An 11675-nucleotide genomic window follows, 5' to 3' on the forward strand; every position below is an offset into this window, starting at 1 on the left:
ATATAATAGCCATAAAGCGAGGACAAAAACATATGGACCCTGGACCATTAAGATACGTTGCTTCTATGTCCAAGAAACAATTTCCATCACATGTTAATTCTTTCACTTCTATGGCTATGTTTGGTTTGCCAATGGAGAACTCCAAACTCAATTTGGAGAGGAGCAACTATTGAGTGTATTTTTGGATTTAAGTTCAAAATGTGATATATGAATTTTGAAATAAATGTAATGATACACAAATTCAATTTTACAAAATGAAGGGTCTAGATGCTTTTGAAAACTTCATTCACCTGAAAAACAAGCATGCATCGAGATACTTTTACCAACTTAATTTACAAACTTAAATAAATTGATCCAAACTTAAGTTTCTAGAGTTCAATTGAAACATGCACTATTTCTTTCCCTCTCCACAGACCTGGGACGAGCTATTGGGTGGTCTCCACAAACGATGCATGGGTTATCCGCCAAACATTTTAACGATAGACGGGTCAATTTCTTGCAAGCAGGCAAGCATTAGCATTTTGCACTGTCCAGTAGTGACCACCGAACATTAATTTTATCAAAGAGTTTGTTTTTCTTCTCTCTTTTTTTCACTATCATTTGATATTCTTTGCCATTAGAAAATCACCGCTTGTATACTGTTATTATATATGAAATAAATTTCGTCAAGTAAAGGAAACTAGCTAGCAAAATTCTCTTCCTCTCCTAGTTTTGTTTTAATTTTTTATTTTTTATTCATATTTCCCTCGTGTTGTGAGAAAATTGTTTTTGAGAGCATAATTCAGTGAGCTATATTTATTGACGTGAAGTAGTAGAGGCTTATCCGTTGCCTCAACTTAACTGAAGAAAAGAAAACCAAAGATGAGCTACAAAATACAATGAAGAAATAAAACCGCATGCAGCTCAAGGCCATGTGAACCCGTTGCTAAAACTAGCAAAGCTGCTTCATCTGAGAGGCTTTGACATAACCTTTGTTCACACTGAATACAACTAGAAACGCTTGCGCAAATCAAGGGGTCCTAATGCCCTTGATGGCCTGCCAAACTTTCGATTTGAGACCATCCCAGATGGTCTTCCTCCCTTGGATGATGATGATAATGGTGATGTTACTCAGCACATACCATCACTTTGTGACTCTATCAGAAAGAACTTTCTCCAACCCTTTCGCGACCTTCTTGCTAGACTGAACCATTCTGCCACTGAAGGTCTCATCCCCCCAGTTACTTGCTTAGTTTCTGACGGTGGCATGACCTTTACTATAGAAGCTGCTCATGAACTTGGAGTACCTAACGTTCTCTTTTGGCCTGCTAGTGCGTGTTGTTTCTTGTCCATCATCAACTTTCCCGCTCTGGTTGAGAAAGGTCTCACACCACTCAAAGGTACTATCAACTTATGTTCTTTTCCCTCTGCTTGTATAGAAGTTTATTTAAACATAAACATGGCATTAATGAATTACTAACACTGGGGCTCGGCTATACACAGGGAAGGAAAGAGAAAAAGAGAGAGTAGATTAATCGATAAAGAGAAACAAAAAGAAAAGAAAAACAACATAGTATGTAGATACCCAAATAGCATGTGGAAGTAAGATTTAGTGGCCAGCTGACCACGTGATTTTTATATTGCTGTAGACTATAAATAAGTGCCCACTAGTGTTTGTATAAACTTATGTATTAATATTAATTCATGCATGGAGCTTTAATATAAGCTATCGGCTGTGTTTATGATATATATGCAGATGAGAGTTACTTGAAAAATGGGTATCTGGACTCCAAAGTAGACTGAATTCCTGGAATGAAGAACTTCCGGCTGAAGGACATACCTGACTTCATAAGGACAACGGATCTAAATGATGTGATGTTGCAATTTTTCATTGAAGTTGCAAATAAAGTTCAGAGAAACTCCACTATTCTTTTCAACACTTTTGACGAACTTGAGGGTGATGTTATGATTGCTCTATCTTCTATGTTCCCTTCTCTTTATCCAATTGGTCCTTTCCCTTTACTTTTAAATCAAAGTCCACAAAACCACTTGGCATCTTTAGGTTCCAATCTTTGGAAGGAAGATCCAGAGTGTCTTGAATGGCTTGAATCCAAGGAATCTGGATCCGTTGTTTATGTGAATTTTGGCAGCATCACAGTTATGTCTGCAGAACAACTCTTGGAGTTTGCTTGGGGTTTGGCCAACAGCGAGAAGCCCTTTTTGTGGATCATCAGGCCTGACCTTGTCATTGGAGGTTCCGTGATTTTGCCGTAGGTTGTGAATGAAACTAAAGATAGAAGCCTGCTAATAGCAAGTTGGTGTCCACAGGAGCAAGTACTGAACCATCCTTCAATTTGTGGATTCTTGACTCATTGTGGATGGAACTCAACTACTGAAAGTGTTTGTGCTGGAGTTCCAATGTGGTGTTGGCCATTTAATGGTGATCAGCCAAAGAACTGTAAATATATTTGCAGTGAGTGGGGAATTGGGATTGAAATCGATACCAATGTGAAGAGAGAAGAGGTGGAGAAGCTGGTGAATGAGTTGATGGTGGGGGAGAAGGGAAAGAAGATGAGAGAAAAGACCATGGAGTTGAAGAAGAAGGCAGAGGAGGCCACCAGGCCCCGTGGTAATTCGTATATGAACTTGGACAAAGTAAGTAAGGAGGTGTTGCTTAATTGGGCAACATTAGAATATTAGACTGAAGGACTTTTTTTTTTTCACGATACTTCTTGTGTGATAGTTCATTGATCTTCTCCTCTAGAATTTTCTGCACCTTAGAAACTAGAAATAATGCACTGGTTACAGGTGCTATGCAATAATTTGTCGTGATGTGACAAGTGATATAAAATGATAAAAAGAAAATCCGTAGGTAACAGTTAGTTAGGGCTTTTTTACCGACGGATAAAATCCGTCAAAAGTCAGTGGTACAACTTTATTCCGACGAATTTTTGACATTTCCCAAGAAATATGTCGGTTGGAAATATCGACATTTCTTTTAATGGATGTTTTGAAACAATAAATCATAATTAAATGTATACACTGTGAGCGTGTCTAAAGAATTATTACTATGACTACAAAGAAAACACAAACTGTTACATATTTATATTACCCACCAATCTTTATGTTTATGTAATATATTGGCTGAATTTTTCAACTCACACACACAAAAAAAACTTATTACCGGAGGCCGGCATGGTCTCCACCAATAGTTGCAGTAAGTCCACTAACAATTTTAAGATGGACGGGTCAATTTCTAGTTTTTCATGCACTGAGCGTTTAACTTGATCGAAAAGTACGTTTCTTCTTCTTTTTAACTACTAGTATTATTTTATAGTCCTTGCCTAAGTTGTCTTTATAGATTGGTAAAATTAGTTAAAAACTTGAAAAATTAATTAGTAGCTAAAAATTAAAAGTTAAATAATTAACTTATTAAATTGTAAGAGTTTAATAAAATTAACGGTTAAATTAATTAAAAAATATAAAATAATAGAACAGTAATAAAATTTTGATTTATTTAAGAAGAATAAATAAAAAAAATTAGATAAATATAATAAGAATAGAAATAACAAAAATATAAAAAATTAAAAAATTAATATTTTAAAAATGTTATTTCAAATAATATTTTAAAAAAATATTATAAACTACTAAAAAAATTTATCTACATAATCATTAAACAAACTTTTCAACTAAAAAAATTAAAAATTACTTAGAATATCTTGTCAAAGATAACCTAAATACCAGGTTGAGTTAGGATAGACTTAACTAGAAAAAGTGCGCGTGGGCAATATTGTGTTGGGAAGTGTTTACCGAACAGCCAAGAAATTGCAGATATATCATATATACGCAGATTACAATGATATGAGCACTGACATTGAATGAGGTAGAGACGAGACCTGGTAATTGGTCAATGGTCATACATGAACTTGTATTGGACAAAGTTACGTCATTTATAAACTTTTGCAAGTCCAGTGCATTATGTCACGTGAGAAAAAAGAAAATTATAGTTTAATTTTAATGCAGTATTAATGTAAAATTCCTTTGTACAATAATACTGAAAACACTCATTTTTTTTCAAACACTTAACTAACACTTTTAATTTTTCTTCTCAATAAATCGTAATATCTATTTTTTTTTCTCTCTTGCTGAGTATCAATTAGCATTTTGAGAGTCCAAAAACAATTTTCCAATTCGTTTTATATCAATAAAAATCAGGAAACGTGCTATATTCCGTGAATTTCAAAATAATAATTATAAAATCTGTCCAAAAAATAATGATTATAAAAGTTACGTACTCGTGATCCACGACCCTATATATAGAAAGAAAAAAAACCTTTTATAATTATAATGTCAGTTTATCTAACACTAGGTTTGACTTTTGCAAATATATATATTGGCCTATAGAATATATAGTAAACCCCTCTTCCTCTTATATACGAGTTATGTCTGCATGCGGGTGATGTATGAAAATTACTTGTGCGGGCGAGAACTATGAATGATTTGAGTTGTGGTATATTTATATATGTTGGTAACGCAGAGGCTTAACCCTTGTCTCTAAAGTCTCAACTTGATCAAAGACAGAGACAAATCATATCGTATATAAAATTTGAAAATATTCCTGGCCGGCAGCTGACTCAATCTCCAAATTAAATGGATCTAAAGCCGCCTGATTGAATAATAGTAATAATGTAGATCACAGACAATAGCAAATAAAATAATACCAATTCCATCTCTTCCTCTCTTATAATAATGACCGTGTGAGCTAGCTAGGCTTCATCGATGATTCAAGATGAGTTACACAGCAGAGACAAAGCCTCACGCTGTGTTCACTCCATATCCACTTCAAGGCCATATTAACCCATTGTTCAAACTCGCAAAGCTGCTTCATCTGAAAGGCTTTCATATAACCTTTGTCCACACTGAGTACAACTACAGACGCTTCCTCAAATCAAAGGGTCCCGACGCCCTTGATGAGCTTCCTGATTTTCGCTTCGAAACCATCCCAGATGGCCTTCCTCCCTCGGATGGTGATGTCAGTCAAGACATACCCTCTCTTTGTGACTCTCTCAGAAAGAACTTCCTTCAACCCTTTCGTGACCTTCTTGCCAGACTTAACCATTCTGCCACTACTCCCCCAGTTACTTGCTTAGTCTCTGATTGCTTCGTCACTTTTCCTATACAAGCTGCTCATGAACTTGGAATCCCTGTCCTTCTCCTTTCTCCTCTCAGTGCAGCTGCATTCTGGGGTTTTATGCACTATCGCACTCTGGTTGATAGAGGAATCATACCCCTCAAAGGTATCTATCACTTTAATTAAGTTCTTAATTCCACCTTTCATATCTGTTTAGTATGTACTACGTATCTTCTTCCTATATATATATATTAAGGTTATTATACATGCATTAAGAAATAATTAGTTGAATTAAAACGTCATATTTAAATTAAAATGTCGTTATCTAATATCTTGTACTATTAATAATGAATATTCAATAAAAATATGTTTTTAAAAAACATGAAATAAACTTTGAAAGTTTAAAACATCAATTGTTTTATAAAAATATTAAAACAAAAAAATATGAAAAAAAAGTAATATGTGCTGCATCTGTTAATAGCATGACAAATATGGTTATCTGACACAGCTGTTTTGTGATTATGAAATGCAGAAGAGAGTTATCTGACAAATGGATATTTGGACACCAAAGTTGACTGTATTCCAGGTTTGCAAAATTATCGCCTCAAGGATCTGCCTGACTTTTTAAGGACCACAGATCCAAATGATTTCATGCTACACTTTTTCATTGAAGTGGCCGAAAAAGTTCCTAGTGCCTCTGCTGTTGCTTTTAATACTTTTCATGAGCTTGAGAGAGATGCACTCAATGCTCTCCCCTCTATGTTCCCTTCTCTTTATTCCATTGGTCCTTTCCCTTCATTTTTAGATCAAAGTCCACATAAACAGGTCCCGTCTTTAGGATCCAATCTTTGGAAGGAAGATACTGGCTGTCTTGATTGGCTTGAATCCAAGGAACCCAGATCCGTTGTTTATGTGAATTTTGGCAGCATCACAGTTATGTCTGCAGAACAACTCTTGGAGTTTGCTTGGGGTTTGGCCAACAGCAAGAAACCCTTTTTGTGGATCATTAGGCCTGACCTTGTCATTGGTGGCTCTGTGATTTTGTCATCTGAGTTTGTCAATGAAACTAGAGACAGAAGCCTAATAGCAAGCTGGTGTCCACAGGAGCAAGTGCTGAACCATCCTTCAATTGGTGTATTCCTGACTCATTGTGGATGGAACTCAACTACTGAAAGTATTTGTGCAGGAGTGCCAATGTTGTGTTGGCCATTCTTTGCAGATCAGCCAACAAACTGTAGATATATTTGCAATGAGTGGGAAATTGGGATGGAAATTGATACCAATGCCAAGAGAGAGGAGTTGGAAAAGCTGGTGAATGAGTTGATGGTGGGAGAGAAAGGAAAGAAGATGGGACAAAAGACCATGGAGTTGAAGAAGAAGGCAGAAGAGGAAACCAGGCCCGGTGGTGGTTCATACATGAACTTGGACAAATTAATCAAGGAGGTGTTGCTTAAGCAGACAACATTGGAATAATGAAGGGATTTTCACTTTTTCTCTTTTTTTTTTAATGCTTTACTGTGATAATTACTTGATTTTATCCTCTAGAATTTGTTGCCATGTAGAACTAATGCACTGGTTATAGGTGCTAGTTTGTGTCTTCTTTGTAAAGATACATAATGTATCTTGACATTTCAAACTGTGATTCATAGCATCACAATTAAGACATTTGTGACAATTTTTTCTATTCCGTGTCACTATTTTTACGCGGGGAACAAAATTCGCGAAAAAAAGTTTTGGAAGAAAATTCACTTCATTTGTGAAACTTCAGGTATAAAAAGTACAATTAAGCTTAAATGTAAAAGCTTGATCAAAATGAAAAAAATGCAAAACTTACTAACCATTATCGTTTGGGAATCTAGGTGAAAATGTGAGTCTCTTGAATCTCCCTTTAGGTATTTTTTTTTATCTATCTTAATTAGTATCTTTAGCTTTCTGATAAAACTTGGAGGTATTCTTACAAACTTCAGCTTTTTGAGTCTAATATAAGATTAATTTTTTATTTAAGACTAAGTCACATTTAAATTTTTTTATCCCTATGCATGAGTGTATTTTAGAAGAATTGAACTCAGATTTTTCTTGCCACTGAGCTACACTCATTGTATTATATATATTCCTTTAGAATTTTTTATTTGTGTTAGGATTATATAATGATAAGTGAGAGGGAAAGACAAATTGTGGAGTCATAAGTGAGAGCGAGACAATATAGATCGGTAAAGTCTGTATAGGTAATATTAGCTATAGATGCTTCTAGTTCAAGCAAAAAAGTAACTTTCTTTACTCTGATCCAAAGTATGATTTGAAACATTTCATTTGAACATTACAATATCGAATATGGCGTCAATTTTTTATTTTTAAGTAAAGAAACGAATAGTACTTGCACCATATTTTCATTGAACGGGGCGTTGACACTGATGTTAAGAGAATAGCGAGGTGGAGAAGAAAGTCCATGAATCGGGGGACAGAGAAGACGACATACGAAATTATCTTGGAGATGAAAAAAGAAGACGCGGTACGTAGCTATGAAGCATGGACATTCCAGTCCTTGTCGTGTTCGGTGTCCGACACACATTCATGTCAGTGTCCGATATCGACATGACACCTGTATTACGTTCTATATTTTGAACATTACAGGTTCACGTGTCTGTGTAGTATCCGATGTCCGTGTCGTTGTCGATATTTGATAGGTACGTAGTTCTTCATACTTCAACTTGGACTAACTGATTAAGGAGGGGCTGCTAAAACTGAACTAATTTGGTTTCTTTTTTTATTCAGTGTTGTTAACTGGTGAATCAATGTTTTAAGTAGATTTAATTATTTTTTCTTTTAATATTTCTTGTAGCAATATGGTAATATATATTACATATTTCTCCAGATGAAGCACTGTGTAAATGAAATTTTTATCATGGATTTGATTTGAAGCTACCCTAAGAAGTTCAAGAGCACAAGCATTGGCCACTGCAGAAACAAGTTGGGGACCAGAGATATATCAGGGCCTAATGGTCCCTGAACTATACAATATTCAAACATTAGATAATGACCAAAAATCAGGAACCATGCCATACTCCACTCCTTTTGAGAAGATATTGTTTATATTAATTTATTTTAGCAAACCTACCGCACTTAAAAGAACTAATATAACAAGAAAGCATAAGATGTATAGACATGACGGAGGAGCATCATAATTTCGTTAAAAAATTCAAAAATTACAGTAACAAATTATATTAGCCCGTGTAATCGCTTCCATTCAAATATTTAAATTTAAACATGTTAGATTCATAATTTTATTTCATTCTAATAAGTTTATATACCCAGAAATCTAGCTTAAATGCTTGAATTGTTGTAAATATTTTGTATTTGTTTTTTATTTTTATGAACAAAAATTCTAAAATAAATAAATTATATTTTTGTTTTGTTTTACACACGAAACTAGATTGAAATTCAAATTTAATTCATTAAAATTAATTATTCTTTTACCAGTTTATATTAAGGACTAATTTTGGTTTACAAATTAAACTAGTGTCTGTCGGGTTGATTTCCCAATTACAACTCAGCCAACTAGTTTGTAAACCAAAATATCCTCAAACCCGACATCATGCCATCCCCACACACACTGTCAAGTATATGTACTGATCTACAAGAATGCCCGGCCGACACTAAATTGCCTTCTTGTGTGTCCAGACACATCTTGATCTACAATAATAGTTTCATATTTTGAGCTCATCACGACAATTTTTTTCAAAAAAGGTAACACCCTGTACACCAAAAAGCTAACCCATCGAAGCCACCTTGAAGATATTCCATGATGTGTGCATCTACAATTAGTCAATTACGTACTATACTTTCCTTCAAAAAAAAAAAAAAAAAAAATATATATATATATATATATATATATATATATATATATATATTTGAAGGAAAGTATAATACGTAATTGACCAGTATCTTGCTGTACCTACTATATAAAAGCGCCATTAATTAAGGACCCATAATATAAAAATTCACCGTATTGTATAGTGACATGGTCACATGGTCCTACCCCATGGACCAATATAATGACTGTTGAAACTATGTTATTTATATACACCTCACCTCCAGCACAAGCTCAATTAAGTTGAGTTCAGCCAGTCACGCATGCTCCAGGATTAATGGATCACAGCACAAAAACTTGGGAACTTTGACCTTCATCCACAACCAAGCAGTGAACACTATATATCTTGTAGCACTTCTCTTCGATGGAATTGCCCCCATCTAAAGATACACCACCGATCTCTATGTTTCCATATGCACCATATGTTGAGGCACACCAGACAACACTCCATTTTTCAGATGCTGCTTTACAGTTCGAATAAAATTAGTGCTTTGAAAAATGAGCCGATCGAAGAAACATATTGTGTGCTAAGGATCCTCTATAAAAATTGAGTATCGTTCCATGGCTAATATCATGTGGGAGCTTGCGTGGGTGAAAGATATTATTTCACGTTCTTGTAACATTCATTCCATGCCCATGTGACAGTTAGGCTACTCTTCACATTTCGAAGAATCTTAAATTCAATGAACAACATCTCCAATAAAAAATCTTACAAGGAAATCTTTAACCTTAAGATTTGATTTTAAGATCCATTATTGGAACATGATGATAGATTTTCATGTACAGATCTAGTTCTTATAGAAGAACGGTTCATTATGAATACCCTTCAGAGAGTTATTATGCATGGACCAAAGTTACAAAGAGATTTCCAATTAAAACTTTTGTGAAGTATAATTGTGGTAAGGTCTTCAAAAACAAGTAAGCTATAATTATGAAATGAGTTGCATAAAAATTGACTAATAAGTTAAGAGTTAATCCAAGTTTAACTCATAGTGAGACACATGAATATAGAAAAGAAGACTATGATCTACACATAAATGAAAAAAATATGTTTAGGGCTTTGGAATAGGTTAAGTTGATGGCAACTAGAGTTGAACTTTGTGTTTGATAGTAGTAATTTCAATTTGCATGCATGCAAGTGTGTTGTGTCTAAGCTTATTTAATTAGGTGTTTAACCTTTTGTGGATTAATTTGTTGGTGTCTGTAAATGACTAAATTGACAGTAAATTATAATGTTCATAAACTAATTTGTCCACTCTTATATAAAATTTTCAATATTAATAATTTAGTCCATGATAAACATACTAACATATTATTATAGTACAATTATCAATGATGTGTTGTCATATAGACAAAAATATTAACATTAACAAAAAAAGTTAACGATAAAATTAATTTGTTATATTTTTTGTACATTCAATGACTAAATTTGAATTTCATTTTTCAGGGATCAAACTATGAGCGCTTTGACATTTTAAGAAACTAAATATTTACCAAAAAAAAAACTTAACAAGCGTGGAAAAGCTATCTAACGTTATTATTTTTTTTTAAATAATAGTAATTAATTTAACGAGGGTTAAAAATCATCACTATTAGTAAACTAAAATTGTTGAAATTCACAATCTTAATCGCATCAGTTTAATAAAACCAAAAGGATCAAATCAATATATTTTAACAAAATTTGAAAACTAAGTTGAATCTTTTAAAATAATTTAGAGACCAAAACGTGATCTCATAAAAGGTGTTTTTTTATAGTCTCATTAGACCTAGTGTAAAATAGTTTTATAATAATTATTTTAAAAGTTATGAAATAATTTTTCATATGAATTTAATAATCATACATGCATTGATATTATAAAATAATTTTGTGTTCTCATTCAATCATAATTTAATACTGTTATGACAAATAAATTTATCATATATTATAATTTATAATTAAATAACTATATAAAATTATTTTATACCATCAAAGTATAATATTTTTAATATAAGATAATTTTTTACAAAAATATAAAAATGTGTTATTTTTTAAATAAGTGTTTTAAAACACGACCTTTGTTTTTTGATGTCATTTATTTTTAAAATAGGAAAATATCATTTTTAAAAAGTCATGTATTTTAAATATGACTTTCAATTTTATTTTCATGAGTTGAAGATGTAATTTATTATACGACTTTTGTTTTTTCTTGAAAAAATTAGAAGTCGTCAATAAAAGTACGACTATATTTTTAATTCGAATACTCTTAAAATGTTGATTGAAGAATTAAAAAAAGAAATATTAAATGTGTAAATCATAAGAAAAAGTAAAAATATCAATAGATAATACAATTTTTTATTTTTTAATGAAAATATTTTTACTTAAATATTCTTAATTAATACCTTCAGAATACAGTTAACATTCTCTTTTTTTAAGTTTGATAAATTTATTATAGTTGATCACTGCCCATAAATTTAGCAAAGGCTAGTTGTCCTTGTAAAGGCTCTTCAGTCTTCCCCGTATTGGCGTGGTTGTGCTTGAGGTTTTAGTTCCATCTTCCGTGTCAAGATTTGGGTTCACCTGCATCATTCAAAGAGTTTTACTGCATGGATCACATGAATATTAATTGGATTATAAAAAATTAAAACAAGTTGGGCTTTCACATATTTTTTATTTTTTTAAAGAAAAAAAAAACAGAAGTCGTGTGATGAAATACCACT

The 11675-nt window shown here is 32.9% G+C and overlaps 1 protein-coding gene and 1 pseudogene across 1 annotated transcript; both read left to right on the forward strand.

Moving 5' to 3' along the window:
- The first annotated feature begins 448 nt into the window (after positions 1-448).
- LOC100775715 (7-deoxyloganetin glucosyltransferase-like) lies at positions 449-2849 on the forward strand (annotated as a pseudogene).
- Positions 2850-4663: 1814 nt separating this feature from the next.
- LOC100787108 (7-deoxyloganetin glucosyltransferase) lies at positions 4664-6775 on the forward strand. The gene is made up of 2 exons (XM_003545635.5): positions 4664-5276; positions 5643-6775. The coding sequence occupies exons 1-2, from the start codon at positions 4769-4771 to the stop codon at positions 6581-6583; spliced, it is 1449 nt and encodes a 482-aa protein (XP_003545683.3). The 5' UTR covers positions 4664-4768; the 3' UTR covers positions 6584-6775.
- Positions 6776-11675: the final 4900 nt, after the last annotated feature.

This window comes from Glycine max, chromosome 15, assembly GCF_000004515.6.
Source record: "Glycine max cultivar Williams 82 chromosome 15, Glycine_max_v4.0, whole genome shotgun sequence".
NCBI lineage: Eukaryota > Viridiplantae > Streptophyta > Magnoliopsida > Fabales > Fabaceae > Glycine > Glycine max.